The sequence below is a fragment of the Salvia hispanica genome, chromosome 1 (assembly GCF_029641045.1).
Source record: "Salvia hispanica isolate PSC_SH4W2 chromosome 1, Shi_PSC_v1, whole genome shotgun sequence".
NCBI classification, from domain to species: Eukaryota; Viridiplantae; Streptophyta; class Magnoliopsida; order Lamiales; family Lamiaceae; genus Salvia; species Salvia hispanica.
In genome coordinates this window covers 65,857,102-65,877,854 of record NC_142692.1, presented here as the reverse complement: position 1 = coordinate 65,877,854, position 20,753 = coordinate 65,857,102, and the positions used below count along the sequence as shown (strand labels likewise).

The 20,753-nt window shown below is 35.0% G+C and overlaps 1 protein-coding gene and 1 long non-coding RNA gene across 2 annotated transcripts; both read right to left on the bottom strand.

Annotated features, from left to right (window-relative positions):
- Positions 1–1,114: 1,114 nt before the first annotated feature.
- Positions 1,115–2,184, bottom strand: LOC148934428 (uncharacterized). The gene is made up of 2 exons (XR_016134342.1): positions 1,955–2,184; positions 1,115–1,356 (listed from the first exon to the last, which is right to left on the bottom strand). It is a non-coding gene; the product is annotated as an uncharacterized LOC148934428 (long non-coding RNA).
- A 10,205-nt stretch (positions 2,185–12,389) lies between these two features.
- LOC125198286 (loganic acid O-methyltransferase-like) lies at positions 12,390–13,692 on the bottom strand. The gene is made up of 3 exons (XM_048096664.2): positions 13,621–13,692; positions 12,921–13,547; positions 12,390–12,848 (listed from the first exon to the last, which is right to left on the bottom strand). Exons 1-3 carry the CDS (start codon positions 13,690–13,692, stop codon positions 12,525–12,527), a joined length of 1,023 nt encoding a protein of 340 aa, XP_047952621.2. The 3' UTR covers positions 12,390–12,524.
- Between the last annotated feature and the right edge of the window lie 7,061 nt (positions 13,693–20,753).

The following is a 20,753-nucleotide window of genomic DNA, read 5'->3' as shown; positions in this document are numbered from 1 at the left end:
GACTTCCAATAGTGTATATAATGTCGCAGTGTATCATCTTTCTTCTTCAAAAATAATATTGGTGCTCTCCATAGTAAAACATTGAGTGATACATATCTCTTGTCTGACAATTCTTGTAACTGTTTCTTAAACTCTTGAATATCTAATGAAGATGGTTGATAAGTAGAAATAAAAATAAATGCAATGCTCAATAGAGAAATATGTCTCCTGATAAGGTGAAAATCCAGATAAATCTGCACTTCCAATAAATCAAAAAGCCGATATAGATAATATAAGAAAACCTGGAACAAGATATTGATTACCGTAAAATATCACTCAATCCCGTCTCGATGATTATATTACCATTTCTTTTACTTGACAAGATACCTTGGTTCGATGAAGTGAAAACCAATATATACCCATAATAATAATCAAAGCTTGTGTATGACCAAGAGAATCAATACCCGCTGGCAGCTCAACTGAATTAACTCGCAACACCTTCTCTAGAAAACTGTGTATATTGAAATAATGTCAGCTCATAATCAACAAACAGAGTTCCTTGATTAAAGATAAAACCTTCTCTTCTTCTTATAACAATACACTTCTCTGCATATATTTAGCATTGAGTTCTCTAGAAAAATCGTCTGAACTGAATAACAGAGGTTGTATATAGCTTGTTATTTCCCACCAAGAGTAAGTATTGCTTCAAAGAAGAGATACCCTATAATCAAAAACATCTTCTGACATACAACTCATCTGATTGAACACCAGTTCTATCACTTTTAACTATATCTCAGCCTCAGTCAGATTAGCCCCATAAAATCAACAATTTCTACTTTTCCGAGCTCTTTAAATTTTTTACCTGTTTACCTCATCATTGGTCCATGTACCAAAAATCCCAATATGATGCAGCGTGTATATGAGATGTTTCTACAATTAATTGACGATGCAGGGTGGCTGACCCTTCTCTCCTCAGTGACATATGTTCATGACAATACAAATGCAAATGAAACTTATAACCAAAATGTATCATATGATATGCACGAATGCTACGTCCCAGCGGGATTCTATCCCCGCTCTGATACCACCTAAACTGTCACACCCCAACACTTATGACATATGCACTTACTATAAATAAATTCAAAAATTTTTAAATAAATAATCCACACGTATTATATAATTTCAAAAACCACTATTTATCAAGTACATATTTCAAAACATTCTAACAGGCAGTTGGACCCTCTCACCACTCTATATACTATACATTTATCTACATGCAAAAATGATGAGGAGGAGAAGGTTGCCAAAACGTGTCAGCCGCCGACCCTGATAATAACTGTAACTCACATCAACCCACGAATCATTGATATCTTATTCCTGAAAAATATTAGTGGTTTATATGAGCCACAACTCAGTGTATATAAACCTTACTTTTAATTCCACATCCCAAAACTCAAACATATTCTCTAACCAATATATATAACAATTACCAACGAACAATATAAACAACTTCATATACATATGCATATGCCACTCTGTTCAATTTATTATTCTGTGACTGGTCAATCCTGGTATCTGCTCGGGATTTCCAATATGCCAGTATGATTTGACCCGAAGGTCCCACTATGATTTGACCCGTAGGTCCCACTGTGAATTGACCCGTAGGTCCCAATATGATTTGACCCGAAGGTCCCAATATGATTGACCCGAAGGTCCCATTGTGTCCACTGTGATTTCAGATCCAGGACAAGACTATCACAGATCCTCTTTAATCAAATGATTCAGTTAATTCCAATACCATATGCAAAACATATCTATTGCATCAATTGCATATTTCTATCATATTCCACCATTGATATCAAATAACACATAATCATATCATAGTCATATCATATAGTCCAATTATTCACTTTATATAAATACCTAGCAAGAAGCACATAAAACATGTAAAATTAAAAGTGTGATTTATACACACCTGAATATGATAGGTAAACAACTCAAAAGCTTGATCCCTTCTCTTCGTTTGCCACTCTCAGATTGTATATAGTTGTTACTTCTAAATCCTAAATACTCTTTCTACTATTCTTGTTTTTCTCCTAACTCTCGTTTCTCTTTATAATTCACGCTCTCGATATTTCTTCTTAATAAATAATGAACTGAGTATATGTTATTCTATTTTTTTTGTCCACTAAGAGTGCACCGACTCTACATATATGCCTTTTTTGGTTAATGTCGTCCCCCTCTAATATTAACATGAAGACTAGTATATGAAGCATAAATAATTTAGATAAATGGTAACCTGCATGCTACGTAGTACTTTATTTTATTGACATCTGTCTTATGAAATTGGTGGCACTTTAATTGGTGACCACGTACATACTAACACATTCATATTTCAAGCTATACTACTACTATTATTTATATTATATTGATTTAGGATTACTGTCATTTCCTATATACTAATATATTTATATATACGTACATAATTACTTAGTACTATATGGTACACATGCACACATTTACCTAATTATTGTATATATATACTGATTTATACTATAATAATACAATATATATATACATATATATATATATATACATCTATTTAACGATTTCCGCAAATCAAAACTATCCATATATTCGATTATAGTGTGTCGATCATAACCATAAATATATTCTCTATTGCATACTTAATATCTCTATACTAAAAATGACAATATAATATGTAATGACTATAAAATATGCTAATATGCAAAATAATGCATGTTTCGGGTTAGGGATGTCACACGCCGGAAGTCATGCGGCGGTCCGCCGCCGAAGGAACAAAGACTGTGGACTTCAACGCAGCGATCGCCGGCCAAGGTGTGGCGGCCCGCCGGAGAAAGGCGGCAAATCCGATTAGCCCTAGATCTGCTCCACGATTTACCATATTTTGAAGATGTTTTCCTTCTACAATGAGGATTGACTTTCCCCTATAAATAGGACCTCAAGCTTCATCAAACATAGAGCTTCTTTTTGCAAAATAATTCAGAGAGATCAAAAGCTAGAGTATTCAATTGCGCAAGGAGTTGAAGACGGATTTGAAAAACATCAAGAACGACAAGGATTCAACCTACGGGTTTTATTTGCTTTAGTTTATGTTCAAATTGTCTTCCCTTCAATTTATGTGTTTAGCTTATTTCATTATGTGTAACTAAACTCATAGGATTCTAGGGATGTGTTAGTAACGACTTTGGCTATACAATTCCAGTTTTCTATTTAATATCCGTTTTGTTTTTACTTTGTTTCTTCCCTAAGTAATCCTGATGCTGCATGATTGAGTGACACAATTGTGTATGATTTAATATAACTTGCTTCATAACTGTGAGAGAGTTCTAGCGAGTTAGATCCACCTAGTAGACGCTACAGTTAGCTTCCCTTAAAACGACACGTGTTAATTGAGAGTGAGGACTTTTCAAGGGTCTTAGGAGCTTTATGGAGTTACGTGTTAGGATTGACAACCCTAATCTTGTAATCAACGTTTGCATCGCATGTGCATAAGCTAGGTGACTTGTCCTATCAAAGTAATAACTGTGCTAGGGTATTGTAGTTTGGAATTTGTATAACCATAACTTTGAACGCACATCCCTGGAATTCCCTTATCTCTATATTTTATCTCCGTGTTTTTCGGAGGTTCTGATCCTTACGTGGCGACCGCCGCATACGCTGCGGCGGTCTGCCACCTGCTCACTGGAACCATCAGACTTCGTGTGGCGACCGCCGAATGGCTGCGGCGGACCGCCACCTGAGCACAGTCTCCAGCGCGAATTTTTCCATTTTTTTCCGAATTTTCGCCCCGTCAAGCTTCTACGCGAAATTTTTCAAGGTATGTTTTCTTTTTGGTAATTCACTCACGTCCCTACCGAATCTACAAACTTATCTTACACTTTGTTGTAAATAAGTTTTGGGGGGTGAATGAGTTTAGGTTTTTGTTTTAGGGTTTTCTTTTTTTTTTAAAGCTTTTGCTTTTGTTTTTTTTCAAAAACCCCGTAGGAGAATATTTGTGTTCTAAAAATATTTTCTTGAATCTATGTCGTGAACTTAAAATGAAGAACTTAGAAACACGCATGCTTAGGGACACACTTTAGATCGAGTTGCCGATTATACTACATTCCATCCATGTTTAAGTTGGCTTGACGTTTTGATTTGATGGTTTGGTGAAAAGGTGCATAATTAGTGAATTGCTTGTTCGCCTTGAATCATGCCTTATACCTTATGAGGATTTGAGCCTTAATTTCATTCTTGTGTGATTTATCTGTATCTGTGTATATGTTTCTAGAACTTGCTCCTAGTCTTGCCTAAGTTTACATAGTGTTTAAGTTGATTTAGGAGGATGATTTGCCATCTTTTCTAGCCTACTTTTATACCTAAATTTTTCGACCCTCTCAAAATTTCAAAATTTTTTCCTTTGGAGCCAATTTTGAGCCTTTAAGCATTTTCTTTGGAAGCCAACATAATGAGGACAATTCCTTGGGTTAGTTAGTATTTATTATCTTTTGTAAAGGAATTGGAGAGATAAAGAGGAAAGTATAAAAAGTAGTGTGATTAAATGTAAAGAAAGTACAAGTTGTGAAATAGAAAAATTTGAAATATGTGTGCTTGATCTTAGAAAGGATGCCTATGAAAAAGAAAAAAAAAGAAAGAAAAGAAAGGAAAAAAAAGGGTTGTGAAAGGTTGTGAAAAATAAAAATAAATCAAAGGATTGGAAAGTGAGTTGAAGGAGAAAATTTAAGTGTTGAAAGTGTCTTGGGTTTTAGAAAAGTGGAGTCACTTTAAACTCTACTTGAGATATTTTATTTTTGATTCACTTTTAGCCAAATATTCCTCACCTACCAAAGAGCCTACATTACAACAAAAAATAAAGACCTTTCGGACTTTTGATGCTTAATCACATCTAGTAGAGGAGAGATTAGACTTTGAGCAAGCCTATGGTAAACTTTGCATGATGCATGATTTGAGAGTTACATACACATTACCTTTATACACTTTGAGAGTGAGAGAACACTTCCTATCTTTGGAAGTTTGCCACATGTGAGTGCTTGAATTCAAGGTGTTCTACGAGTTAGTAATGAAAGTGGACTAATAAACCTTGCTTGATTTGATTGCATTAAGATATGCTTAATCTATTCTTTCATCTTTTGAGGCAATTATGACGTCTAGTCCTAGTGCATTCCGTGCATCTATTCTTGTGTCTTTATTGTTTTGTTCGAGAGCAAACAAAAATGTAAGTTTGGGGGAGTTGATACGCTCGGATTTTGCACGGTTTTAAGTCCATTATTTGGTAGGTTTTTAATGTCAAAGTCCCTTTGCATGTCGATTATTTTCACAATTTATCTATTTTTGGTATTTTGACGTGTTTTGTGAGAAATGTGCATATTTGAGCCGAAAAAGGGAGTCAAAACGCAAAGTCTGGAAATCTGGAGTCAGACGGCGACCGACGACCGCCGGCGCCGACGGTCAACATTATGTAGCGGCCCGCCTAGGAAATTTACGCTTGGAAAGGAGTCTCGCCCGACGACCGCCGGAAGTCATGCGGCGGTCCTCTGCCGAAGGGACAAAGTCTCTGGAATCCAACATGGCGACCGCCGGCCAAGGTGCGGTGGCCCGCCGGAGAATGGCGGGAATCCGACTTGACCCAGATCTGCTTCAAGATTTACCATATTTTGAAGATCTTTTCCTTCTACTATGAGGATTGGCTTTCCCCTATAAATAGGACCTCAAGCTTCAACAAACATTGAGCTTCTTTTCGCAACATAAATTCCCAGAGATTAAAAGCTAGAGTACGTCTTTGTGCAAGGAGTTGAAGAAGGATTTTAAGAACATCAAGAACGACAAGGATTCAACCTACAGGTTTTATTTGCTTTAGTTTTATGTTCAAATTGTTTTCCCTACAATCTATGTGTTTAGCTTATTTCACTATGTGTAACTAAACTTATAGGATTCTAGGGATGTGTTAGTAATGACTTTGGTTATACAATTCCAGTTTTCTATTTAATATCCATTTTGTTTTTAATTTGTTTCTTCCCTAAGTAATACTGGCGCTGCATGATTGAGTGACACAATTATTGATGATTTAATATAACTTGCTTCATAACTGTGAGAGAGTTCTAGCGAGTTAGATCCACTTAGTAGACGCTACAGTTAGCTTCCCTTTAAACGACACTGTTAATTGAGAGTGAAGACTTTTCAAGGGTCTCAGGAGCTTTATGGAGTTACGTGTTAGGATTGACAACCCTAATCTTGTAATCAACGTTTGCATCGCATGAGCATAAGGTAGGTGACTCGTCCTATCAAAGTAATAACTGTGCTAGGGTATTGTAGTTTGGAATTTGTATAACCATAACTGTGAACGCACATTCCTGGAATTCCTTTATTTCTATATTTTATTTCCGTGTTTATTTGCAGACTTTGCGTTTTGCCTCCCTTTTTTGGCTCAATTATGCACGTTTCTCACAAAACACGTCAAAATACCAAAATAGACAAATTAAGCAAATAATGGACATGTAGGGTGACTTTGACATAAAAAACGGACCAAATAATGGCCTTAAAATAGTGCAAAATCCGAGCGTATCATTGAGGTGGTGGGAGAAAGGGGCGGTGGAAGAATGAGGGAGAGAGATGAATTGGGGCAGGAAAGAGAGTGTTAATGAGGGAGAAGGAGGCAGAATTGGAAACCATAAAAATGGATTGGGTCATTGGTATTCATTTGATTAGGAATTCAATAATACTATTCAATATTTTATACATTTACCCTAATTCTTAATGTATATATTAATCTTTAGAGTAAAGGACAAAATTGTTCCTGAATATATGACCATTTTACGATTTTGGTCCTAAACTTTATCTATTGGATTTTTTGGTCGTGCACATTTCAAATCGGATCACATTTGGTCCTCCATCAATAGTTCTGTTAATTTTATAACAGTCAACGAGTTTAACCTAATTTTGACCAAATCAGACTTTTAATTCTGATTTTTAAGTCACTAATTAATTCCTAATTATTTTAAGGAAAGAGAAAGAAGAGAGAGAAAGAGAGAAAAGGAGGAAGAAGAAGAAGAAGAAGAAGAAGAAGAACAAGAAGAAGAACAAGAAGAGAAGCTCATCACATCAGCCATGGCATTTGAGCAGCAGAACCACCTCTCCCAGGAAATGCCCCTCTACTCCGACCACAACCACCCCTCCGCCCTCTTCCGCTCCATCCCCGAGGACGACAAACCCCCCACCTTCAACACCATTTCTGATTTTAAATGAATATCTACTAAAATATTCATTTAAATGTATCTCCACGGAAAAATTTCTTAACAGATCATTATAAACAAACTCAATTCACAACAAATCTCCAAGGCATCGCAATCAACCAGTTTAAACAGTCTCGAATTAATCAATTTAACTAATTTTACCACCAATTGCCATTGAAAGACTACCTTAGAATAAGGAACAATGTAATTGTAATCATGGCAGAGGCAGCCTGGGCAGGCGGCGAGTTTCCGAAACACAGTGTTGCACAAGGAGTCGCGCCGCCACCTATCTGGATCTCGGCCCTTGATTTTCTCCGCCTTCTCCCAACATTGTTGCTTCACATTGTGCGGGAAGCTCCTAGGGTTCAGGCTCTCCGGCGAAATTCGAAGAGCCTCGAATTGCGAGAGCTCTTCGACAAAGAGGCCTCCGTTGCCGATTGCGGTTGCGGAGGGTGAAGGGGAGACCCGCCGGCTTGGGCTGGTGGAGAGTGGATTTCTTGGCATTGTGGCGATTTCCGGCGGTGGTGGAATTTGGGTTAATTTTACCACAAATTTAAATGAGTATTCACTAAAATAATTAGGGAATTAATTAGTCAGTTAAAAATCAGAATTAAAAGTTTAATTTGGTCAAAATTGGGTTAAACCCATTGACTGCTATAAAATTAACGGACTTAGTGACGGAGGACCAAATGTGATCCGATTTGAAATGTGCAGGCCCAAAAAATCCAAAAGATAAAGTTTAGGACCAAAATCGTAAAAGGACCATATGCTCAGGACCAGTTTTGGCCTTTACTCTAATCTTTATTACTACTTTCTTAAGATTTTAAGAGAAAAAATATTTTTAAATACTCAAAATTCTTCTTTTTAATATAAATTTCTTGTACTATATTAATTTATTAGTTTTAAGTTTATAGATAAATATTACTTTAATAAAACTCATTTATTCACGATTTATAGTCTCATTTTGACCCAACGTGAGTTTAAAAAAAATGAAAGAAAGTAGTGGAAAAAGTTATTGAAATATAGATCCCACCTTTTATATTATAGGAGTACATGAGTGTATGAATTTAATAGAGTGTTAGGTCCACTACCTAATATAAATAAATATAAAATAAATGATAAATTGTGTATACCTTTATAATTCGTATGTATTTATATATAAAAATGAACTAATAACTACTTCGAATATAATCTTGGATACGTCGGGATAAAGATTAGCCTCTTCCGCATAAAACAAGATCGTTGTGCTACACATTTGTTAAATTTTAGCCCCGACTTCTTAAAATTTCTGGTTTCGTCACTGCGCGAATTAATAAAAATCCATCAACATGTTTAACTACAAATGGATTATTCATTTGAATTATTTCATCTTAATAACAAATATTGTAGGGATCAGATCACTCGGGATTCACTAATTACCGGGACCTCTATGTATTAGGCCAGCACTGAGATGACTAATCTCAGTAGGAACAAGCCAATTACAAAGATCAATTCAAGATTACAAAGAATCTAAGAATCTAACTAACTATTACATATTGTGTTTCTAATCTAAACCCTAGCTATCCACATATCATTGACCCGATCTGAAATCCAAGCTTCTACCGATTAGAAACCCTGCACACTAGATAGAGAGATTAGTATAACAACTCGAGATTCTCTCGGATCTAAACAAGAGCAAGAGATAACCAGTAACCAAGGAAAAACAAGTAGAGATATGGCTCAGGTCACAACAGTGACTACACCAGGCCAAAGACCTCCCCACACGCTTCAATCACAAGTCACAAGATGGAAAACCGTCAAACTCTAGGTCTGAAAACCCTAGCCACACCGACTGCCACAAACCGTCCATTCAGCTCAGAACCAACCGAAACTCACAAATCTCACAAGCGCTTCACAAGTTCTTACTTCTCTAACACCAAACACTGTAAGATTCCAACCTTAGGTCAGAACCTGTTAGGATTGGTATACTGAAAAACATATTTCGAGCATTTTGCATGAATAAAATTGTTTGTATACAATAAATTCCACAATCCACTTTTAACCCAAGGCGAGAAGAAGTAATTTTATCACATTGATGTCTGCTTGTGCATCTATAAGATGTTTATCAAACATTTAAATATATAAGAAGCAAACAAGTCTAATTTTTCTACATAGTAGACTGGTTGTGAACGATGTTCACAGAAGGTGACGCAGTCGGTCCTTTGTAGAAGAGAAATAGAATTTCACAACCTAGATAGGCTTTGGCTACCTATCGTGAAAAGTTGCAGTGTCAGTCCGCATGTTTCCTTACCTTAGGAAATAAACGACACTGGTGTGGTATAGCACTGAAGGATCTAACGGTTGAGATAAGTCTTTCTTGCTATTTACTGAAAGACGAGGTCTTGGTGATTGTTATTTCTTAATCATTGTTGATATAATACTGAGCATACAATATTGATTATGCACTACTCTGATTTATCAAATGGTGCGGATTTTTCGCAATCCAAGAATCCTGATATCTTGGGTAGTGGTGATGAATGTCTAGAGGTTCTAGTATTGTTATTGCAATGAATCGTGTGCTGGTGAGTCCAGTTTGATAATATCCTCAAGAGGTGTTCGAAAAAGGTTTTATTATTCAGAAACCCGGCCGATTGGAATTTATTCTAGAATAATAAATAAAGATTTTGAACTAGACAACTCTTGGAAAAAGATATATTAATTAATTAAAGTCAAATAGCAGACTTAAATTAATTAATGGATTTTATATCTTAAACACGGGAAATAATAAATTAAAGAGGTAAAGCCCGGATTACTCGTAATTTGGGATTGGACGGACAATCAATATTATTTTACTGTAGTAGCTGATAATAATATTCTGTTGGACTTGTATTAAATTGGGGCTTAATTTGATTAGTAAAAGACCAACAGGTTTGGCCCAAGTCCAACCTCCATGGATCCTTAATCTGGCCAACATAACTCTATATATAAAGGAGATTAGGGAGAAGACATAATTAATTAATACATTTTTAACCGTTCCTCTCTCTCCAGATTGAACGTGTTTTTCAGTTCTCTCCAGAACTGAATTTTTGTCTTCTCCCCTAATCAAGCCCTTTTTCGATTTTGACAAGCTTTGCCCACCCAAAGGTCATAATCTGAGTTCGGGATACAGATTAGAAGATTCGTGGTTGAGTAAGAAGATCATCTCGTGGAGAAGGCGTAAGCAATCGACGATTCTTTGGAAAATCAGATCGGTAATTCTAAACCGTAGAATTCATGAATTAGGGTTTAATTTCCTTAAGCATGAATTTATGCGCATTCTTGAATGCAATTGATTGTTTAACATGTGGTTAATTGATCCCATAATCAGTCAAATAGATCTGTATGCATGATTTATTTGTTTATGCTGTTATGCATGACTTCCGCTGTGCAAGGGGAACCAAACCCCAACAGAATCAACCTCACACTATGAAGAAAACCGAGAAAGTCTCCTGACTCAAGATCTACACCGTTAGATCCTACTAAAACAAGGATTAATCAGAGATCACAGAAGATCCCAGGAGTTCACCGGCGAAATCGCATGAGAAGTGTAAAGAGTGAACAAAGAGAGAAGGCAGAGAGAATTATCGATGAGAGAAAGAAAGATCTAGAATAGAATGGAGGAAAGTGAGGCGTCTCTCACTTAACATCACTCAGCCAACAAACCCTGGATCCAACGGCTCCAGTTCATGATCCGGGTGAAGCATACCACATGGCAAACATCGGTGTGGTTAAGGTAAGTGATGAGTCAAGCCACAATGGGCTTCCCATACACAATATTAGGTTGTAGCATTTAATTAATTGGGGTCAGCCCAATACACTAAATGCATAAGTCCAAAACCTAAAGTAGACTACAAATATTCAACATATATAGTTTAATTCTTGGCTCCGCCCTGACACATACTACATGCACACATATACACAAATTCACTGCATGTACACAAATCAAGTTTGATGTTTTCATTTGATTTTTAATATGTCAATATAATTTGACTTGGAGATCCTAATAATATATAACATGAATGTTTAATTATGAGAGCATGAATTGAAGTCCAAATATATTCACTAACATATGACTCAAATGTCCCCATTTGACTCAAAATTTTTATGTTGCACGCACAACATGACTTCTCCAATTAGCAACAGAAGCATACTTAGAGAATCGCAAACCACAGAGAATGGTTGTTGTGAATTGCAAAGCAAGGAGAATGAATTGTACAGCTTCATTAAAAGGGGATAACTAGTTCATCACTTATATTAATTTAGTTTGAGCATCCCCATCCGTGCTCTTAGTTAAGAGCACGGAGGTGGGCCCAGACCTACTTTTACTCATTGTCCTTAGCTAAGAGCACAACACCCACATTCGTGCTCTTAGCTAAGGACAAGCTCAAGGGTTCCACTATTCTATTATTTAATTTAAATATTTCAATTACTAAAAATATTTTTACATTATAAAAAATATATTAAAAAATAAAAATTACATAATTAAAATCCTAAAAAATAAAAATTACATAATTAAAATCCTAAAAAATAAAAATACATAATTAAAATCTTACAAATTAAAAATTCCTATAATTAAAGTGTTATAGGAATTTTTTTGTTGAAGTGGGGGTATTTATAGATGAAAATGTGAATTTTGGGGGCAAAAAATTGAAAAATAAATTAAAAGTGGGTAGAAAACGGATATAATTTTTTGGGAAGTGGGAAAATATTTTTTTTATTTAAAAACATTTTTTTAAATAAATTTCGAATTAAAAAAAAAATATAAAATCGAATTTAGCCGTTGGCCAATAAGAATACGCCACGTAGGGCTGCTCGGCGGCACGGGCGTGCTCTTAGCTAAGAGCAGCGCCGTGCCGCTGGCATGGACGGACAGCTCGCAGCAGCGGCACGGACGGACGCCACCGCTGCGGATGCTCTTATGTAGTTTCATTGTACGTGAATAAAATAAAAATCCATCAACACGTTTAACTACAAATGGATTATTCATTTGAATTATTTCATGTTAATAACGAATATAGTTCATTATGTAAGAGAATTATCTCACTAGAATTACTCCACAGGGTAGATAACTGGTTAATATTGAACTAAATCGTGTACTTCATTAAAAGGAGATAATAAGATCATCACTAACAATCATTCATTATTTAGAAAATATAGTGCATTACAAAAGAGAATTATTCCCTACCATCATGGCTTCGGTTCCATTCGTCTACATCTCAAAACGTGTAAATATGGATTAAAGCGTGCAAATATTTAATTGCGCCTGAGCACAACAAAGATACCAGTGGAGCTTGTGTGAATTTGAGTGGATTGGAGCTTATGGTGTTGTTGCATGGTCCTCTCAAAAACTTGTTCCACAATCTCATTTCCAAAGTGATTGCTCAGAGTCCCTTCCAATCCTGCTCTAAGGTGCATTACTGCTATCTTAGTTCCCCCCTCCAGTAATGGCCTTTCCATCTTTTCCATTTTCACAATTTCAAAACATTTATTTTTCTCAATCAATCTCCTTACTTCCTCCACGCAAGGAAATACAATAGGAAAGTTGAACGAATCCACTCGCTCTTGCGCTATTACTCCCTGCACACAAATTCATATAATGATAAAGTGATGTTAAAACTGATAGTACGTACGAATACGAGTATACGACACCTCTTTGACCATGTCGATGAAGATGGACTCGATAAAAGTAAGCATCGAAGCTAGATGATGTTGCACGTCTCTGCTAGGCACAGCGGCCATGTTAAACAGCATCAGCCCTCCCACCGCAATCTCCCGAGCTCTGCATCTGAAAAACGCCTCCATGTCTTCCTCGAACTGCGCTTCATAAGCTCTTGCCACCGCATCGGGGGCGCCACTGTAGTGGATTTTAGCAGCGTTAGAGCACTCGGGCACCTTGGATAGCCAGTTGAGCGAGGCCGAGGAATAGGCGATGTGGATGGAAGAGGAAGGGAAGAGCCTGCCGTAGAAGGAGCCAGGCACGGCCGCCGCAAAGTAGTTCCTGTTCCTCCCATGCTCAGGAAGAGAGGCGAAGAGAGTGTTGAAATCATTTCCAATTCGATCGTTGAACGCAACTTGGAATTCGAGGCTACTGTTGTTGTTACACTTGCGTTGAACGGCTTCGATGATGGTGTCCATGGCGTAGAATGTGTTGGGCCCCACCGAGCATCCGAGGTCGGCGACGACGAATGTGTTGGAATCACACAATACCTTTTGTAGATCAAGCTTCTCCATCACTGCCTCTTTCAATGCATCCTCCATAGCAGCTGCCCCATTTCTCTGTATGTAGTTTTTAAACCTAATTAATTAATAAATATAAAACACCTAGAAATTATATGGAATTTAAGTGAACCTGCCAAGTGGAGTTTCTAGCGTAACTATATGTGCCGCTGCCGCCATTCATCGGAGATATTGATTCAGCCATTATCAGTTATGCTATTGATTTCAGAAGCTCAACTTGCACGATTCACATATCTTCATTGTCTATTTATACAATTAAACTAGTCATTAATTAGCTCAAATCGTCATTAAAATATACTAATACTCTCCACATGTAGTAGTCTTCAAACTAGTTGTTATTGACTAATCCTTTTTAATACCTTACCCAACAAAATGACTGCACCACTGTGGAAGAGAGGGATTACTAACTCTTCTACATGCAGTAGTATTCAAACTAGTTGTTGTTGACTAATTCCTTTTTACTCCCTCCGTCCCGGATAATTCGTCCCACTTTGACCGGGCACGGGTTTTAAGAAATCTAATGGAAAGTGAGTTGAAAAAGTTGGTGGGATGTGGGTCCTACTTTTAAAGTATTAGTTTTATAATAAAATGTGAGTAGGAATGAGTTAGTAGAATATGAGGTCCACTGCCAAAAATGGTAAAAGTGAAGTGGAACAAATTATGTGGGACGAACTAAAATGGAATACTGGGACGAATTATCTGAGACGGAGGGAGTAATACCTTACATAGTAGTATTCAATAACATCATCTTCTTATTAACAATTTTAACATCATCTTCTTATTAACAATTTTTGGCCAACTTAATTAACGTAATATATATACATGTTGACAGTTAAACTTTATTTGATTCCTCACCTACTCTGCTATTACTACTCTCCTAACTAATTTACTACTAAAACTTACTAGTCATAATATAATAAATACCTCAACTTTCAAAAGTTATAATTTCATTTCACTCCCTATAGTTTTGCTTACCGAAAGGAAACTACAGTATATTTGAGTGGATAAGATATGAAGATTGTAAGTACTCCGGTTTATATGCTTCTATTCCTTACGTCCCAATCTAAGAGAGACGTATTCCTCATTTTGTACGTCCCAAACTTTATCCTCTTATCTCTTTTACTTTATCTCTATATCTTTTTCTTAATTTAATATACCTCTGTTGTTTTATTCTCTCTTTCTCTTTCTTACTTTAATCTCTCTTTATTTTATATACTCTCTAACCTTCCTACCCCTCCGTCCCATAAAAATAGCCTTCTTTTTCCATCTTGGTCCGTCCACAAATCAGATGCTGGGCTGGTTGTGAAATAGGCTCGTCCGCCTTCTCGGTTGATGGCACGGGCGCAAACGTCAATAGAGAAGTTGATGCTGGCTCGGCAAAGTAAGCTGTTTCTAAGTGGCTGAGGCGGATTAGTTGATCTTGTATGCCCTAACCGCCTGAAAGTCCTAAGGCGCAGGGTAGTACTTGGGCTATCGGCTGTAGTAGGGCTAGAGGCTTTAGCTTCCCTATCTATTCCAAATATTTTTGGTAATTCTTTTCTCTCTTACGAGTGGGTGCAATTCTCCACGAATAATACTCCAAGCATTTTTTCTTTCTACATCTCTCGTACTTTACCAACTAGTATTAACACAAGTGCTATGCACGGGACATAAGGGTTTCAAATAATAAATACAAAATATAATGAATAAATAGAAAATAAGAATTCAAAGCAACGTGAAGATTTACAAACACAGAAATGTATTTAGCTTGTCACATTCTAAATGAAGAATTTATTACTCCCTAATGAATGTAATATTTCAAATTCGACAAACAATTTTATACAATTTTAATTTATGATCTAAGTGGAGTAAAAACAGTAAAATTAATAATGACAAAGAGAACATGTGTGACTAATTATCAAATAGTATGAATTAATTAGAATAAGATATACAAATAAAGAAAATATGTGTGAGTACGTGGAATGCATATACTAGTGATTGTTTTTAATTTAGATTGAAAATACAGAATAACTTGGATGATATTTAGATGTTTTTAATAAGTTTAAGATAAATTATAAAACTTTTTAAATATTTTTTCCCATATTGCAAAATTGAGTATCGTGAGCAATAATAATAAACTTTAGATATTTTATTTATCAAACTTCATTAATATACATAAATACATGTACAATATTTTGAGAAGCATAAAAAAGAATGATAGAAAAAAACAAAATCAAATTAATTATAACTATGAGACAAAAGAATCGGAAATGAATAAGGATGAGAAAGAATTGAAAACTAAATATGACCGCGAAAGGGTAATAAAAAAAAAAGGAAAAGTAAAGAACATATTACAAATTGATATAAAATACTATAGGTTTTGATGACTTTACACAACTCATGATACATTGCCAAAGACTAAATAAACATATCTAATAGTAGAATAAATCAAAGTCAACTCAATTATACTATCTTGAATAATGGATTTGAAGTCTCTTTTTTTTTGTTATTTTAAATGAAAGGAGGATGATTAAAAAGTATTTTTTAAAAATTATATTAATAAAATAATCACTTTTTGTAATCAGGGCGGACACACATGCAAATGACTAGGGGCTTAAGCCCTTAATAAACATAATTTTTTAATATTTTTTCGTTGTAATGTTTTTTAATTTATATCAATTTTATCTAAATTTTTATACAAAAGCCCTTATCCATGAGCTAAATTATACATGTATATAGTTTAAATAATTTTTTTTATTAAAATAGTCCAGTGATGATTTTTGCATCCGCACATGTTAGCATTATTCTTAATTTACATATAGATACTTCTGTTTTAATATTTCATAAAGTATTAACGCATAAAAAAAAATTTAAATTACTATGTGTTTTGTTAGTAATCCATCATCTTCTTTCTTTCTTTATTATTATTTTTATTTATTCCTTTTGTAACCCATAATATATAGTTCATATTAAAAGACTCAATCCAACATTCAAACGTGTCCATTTGGAACAACCATTATTTAATTTTTTAACTCATAGTAACTAAATATTCTTGAATACAAAATAAAATTATATAACAACCATTATTTAATTTCTTAACTCATAGTAACTAAATATTATTGCATACAAAATAAAATTATACTCCATTAAAAATGGAGCATTATTGTATTTGTATCATAAGAAATACTATTCCAAGAGAAACAATCATAATCAAGAAGTCTATATTATATTAATTAAAATGATATCAAATAGGAGTAGTATAAAATTATATACTATTATTATTTAAACTTTAAATTATAAAACTTTAAAAGTCTATAATACATTAAAGTTCCAAATTAAAATTTAAACGGTATACATATATTAGTAAGAATTTTTCAAACTCTAAAAGCCCAAAGTATACACTATGTAAACTATATTTTTAATAACCCTAAATAAGAATAGCGCCCATTTTTTTCACTTTCTAATTTAAAACTTATGTTTTGGTCTTTTGGTATTCAAACTTTCACAAATGGACAGATCGAAAGATTCTACATCTGGAAAGGGCATCAGAGTAGTCGCCGGACTCCGAGCAGCTAAGAAATGACCTTATGAGATAAGCCTGCAATCAGAAAATTAGTTCAAATGAAGTCATAGATGCAGTCTCAGAATCACTACATGTTTCACCGGAGTGGTCGCCGGATTCCGGAAAATTACCTACGTGAGATCAGCCTGCAATCAGAGATATTAATTCACATTAGTTCACATGAAGTCTTAAATGATGCATATTGCAAAATTTCTTTGAGAAGTGTTGCGGGCAGCAATGCATTTAACCAATAGCTTTTGCTTTTTCATCCGCCAATAGTTTTTGTTTCTTATTTTTTCTTATGATTTTTATTTTATTTTTCAAATATATGTTAATAATTGATACTCCCTATGTCCGCAAATAGGAGTCCCGTTTTTTCAGTTTAGTCCGTCCGTAAATAGGAATCCCGGTTCACTTTTACCATAAATGGTAATGGGATCTCACCTTCCACTAACTCATTCCACTCATATTTCATTTAAAACTAATATATACAAATGAGACTCATATACCACTAACTTTTTTCCACTCACTTTTCTTAACATTTCTTAAAACTCGTGCCGCCCATAAATGGGACTCCTAATAGCGGACGGAGGAAGTAATCAGTTAATCTCAACCAATAGATAACTTTTCCCGTAGAAAAGGGTATACAAGTTATTTCACCCAACTGGCAATTTAGATTATGATAGATAGATGATAGATTTCACATTAAAGTTCGTACCTTCCCCGAAGTCCCTATTTTATGGGACAGAGACAATGTAATAATTTAATTCACTAAACAACACCGCCTAAATTCTTATGTCAAAATAGAAATGTTTCACTTAAGCACGGAGGAAGTACAATTTAATTTCATTGGTCGCGTAATACATAAAATTCCGTGCCAAAAGCAAAACTTTCATTTCTAATGGGACGTAGGGAGTAATAAATACTCTATTCGTCCCACAATAGGAGTCACATTTGCTGTAGACACGAGTTTTAAGGAATGTACAATATAGTGGGCTGGAAAAGTTACTGGAATATGAAACCCACTTTTTTATATTAGTTTTATAATAAAATGTGAGTGGAGTATGTAACATCCTTGGCTAAAATATATATTATTTTATGAAATATTTTTGTACATATATTTGTTCCTAAATATTATATGTAACAGCCTGCCCTCCTAGGGTACAATAAATGCGGCGGCTGCTACCCAAACGGACTCCAAAGAAGTAAATATAGGCTAGGGTTTCATTTAAAGAGTGTTGGCCAAAAGATTTGAAAGAAATATCAGAGTATTTAAAGCAATAACTTAACCTAGGAATTTGAAAGAAGAAGGAAGGTGTCATAAATGACGATAAAAAATGTCTTAAGAGTACGACGGAATATCCAAGATAAAAACCATAAGAAAAGGCTAGGGTGCAATTATCCCAAAAGAAATTCTATAGAGTATCAAGATTCAGCGGAAAACGACCAAGAGAAAGAATAGCTATGTATGAAGACATAACTACGCTTGAAGTTCAACATATCCATATTAATTAATTATCCTGCTCAACACCCGCCACCGCTCGTCATCGTTCAACCTGCACATAAGAAAAACACATGCAGGGCTGAGTATTTTGAAATACTCAGTGGGCTCGTTGCCAAAATATTTTATAAGTTATGCCACCCTTACCAAGTGAACTCGAGTTTTAAGCAGTTATAAAAGAAATATCACGAGTATCACAAAATATATTTTCATAGACTGGCCAGTCAAAATAATCCCCCATTTTCTCATCAAATCACAATTATTCCATGGTGCGACGAAAGTGTGGCCACACTTTTCGCCCACGAGACCGGCCGACTAGCAAGGACGGCTCCCGATCCCATCGTGTACACAACCTGGTAGGGCTTGCGGCCCATACTCAGACCCGAATTCGTATAAGCATATCAAGTATCACATTAAAAACAAACATAGGCATGGCATAACAGTTAAACCACCCTTATAACTCCAAACAACATTTTGACAAAATAATAGAGAGTTTTTAGAGTAAAGCCCACCTCGACTGCTTAGTTTTCAAGTAGTTTCGCTTTTCCGTTATCCGGCTTCGCAACCAAAGTTTCACCTTTTAATCACATAGGCACATATCACAAATTAAGTTCAATACTACTCTTACTCATGCATGTCTCAATACTCCTTTTCCCTTTTCCATTGATTTATCTCATCATTACTAATTAATCAAGATCATGTTTATCCCACAAGAATATTTAACCATCAAACACACTCTACACAACACGACACACACACACGCCACACACACGCACACACGCCACACTCATACACACGAACACATTCCCACATCCCTTTTATCCCACTTTCACTCAACTAGGATGCATGAGGGTTCAAGAAGACCAATTAATCGGTTAGAAGAAAGAAAAGAAGAAGAAGAAGAAGAAGAATAAGGAGAACTCATAAACAAAATACCTTTTTAGAGAAAAACAATCGGTAGAAACAAGGTAGAGACTTGGTTCTTCAAGAATCTTGGCGTTCAAACTCTAAATTCTTCTCAAAGGATGACAAAATATTGGTGTGTGGAAGAAGAAAATTTGAGAGAGTGAGGAATGGTGGGGGCCAAAAATTTGGGGTCTAGGGTTGGGGTCTTCTCTTATTTATAGTGCTCAGCAAGATCTTTAGGTAATTAGAATAGAATATTTGGTAAGATCTTATTCTCCACGATTAAATAAATAAATATTGTGAAGTAGGGAAGAAGAATTAACAAAAATAGATCCTAGGGCAAATCCCATAGGTTTCGAAAATTAGGCTATTTATTTAGCCAAGATTTTGTCTTGAATATATTTTACGGAGTAGAATAAAATATCACGGAGCAAAATAAAAATATGGATTCTCCCAACTTGGGACGGTAATAGCCCCCTATGCCTATTTAAATAAGGCATGGATTTTTGAATATTAACTAAAATAAGGTAAGGCAAGATCTCTTGAAGTATGGAAAGATTTGGTAGAATAATTAAATTCTAGGTATGAAAGGAAATCAAGTAAGGGATTAACTAAAATAAAATAATTTCTTTCTTCTCAAAATAGGTGATTTTCGAAAATCACCAAGAAACAAAGGGGCTCGATTTTTCTCTCTTCAAAAGGAAATATTTGGGTCTTGGATTTAATTTGGATAAATATCCCAAGAATTAAATTAAATCCGGAAAAATAGAATTCCTTCTCCAAAAGGCCAAGGGGTCGAAAATTTCAAGAATTAGGGTGACAAGTATTTATGAAAATTTTCTCTAATATTCTCACTCACCCTTACACAATTAATTAACCACATAAATCTCATAATTTTATAAATCACATGCCACATCATAAAATCAATAAGTTTGACTTTTCAAACTTTCAACGCAAACCCTAGACTCAACTCGACCATATCATCTCATGAAATAAATGCATTCTCGATTCCACGTCATCAACAATAAATTCTAGGGCTCTAAAATTAGGGTTCTAAAATCCGGGATGTACATTATACGTACAACTCTCAAATTTGTTAAGTAATTTAGTGGGCGTTTTTTAATAAATTATAATATAATGTATGTGGAAGTGTTATATTGTTAATTCATAACTTAATTGCTAACTACAACTAAATAATAGCTATTGGATATTCAAATTAAGGGCTTAGATTATTAATTCCTAAATATCAATACGATCAACGAAAAACGTCAATAAGGCCATATGATTTATTCCAAAA

What these genes read in the sequence shown, in the direction of transcription:
- LOC125198286 (XM_048096664.2), bottom strand. Translation starts at nt 13,692, where the DNA reads ATGGCTGAATCAATATCTCCGATGAATGGCGGCAGCGGCACATATAGT. An exon ending in CTAGAAACTCCACTTGGCAG is followed by an intron (nt 13,548 to 13,620) that starts GTTCACTTAAAT and finishes AACTACATACAG; the next exon opens with AGAAATGGGGCAGCTGCTAT. An exon ending in TCATCGACATGGTCAAAGAG is followed by an intron (nt 12,849 to 12,920) that starts GTGTCGTATACT and finishes ATTTGTGTGCAG; the next exon opens with GGAGTAATAGCGCAAGAGCG.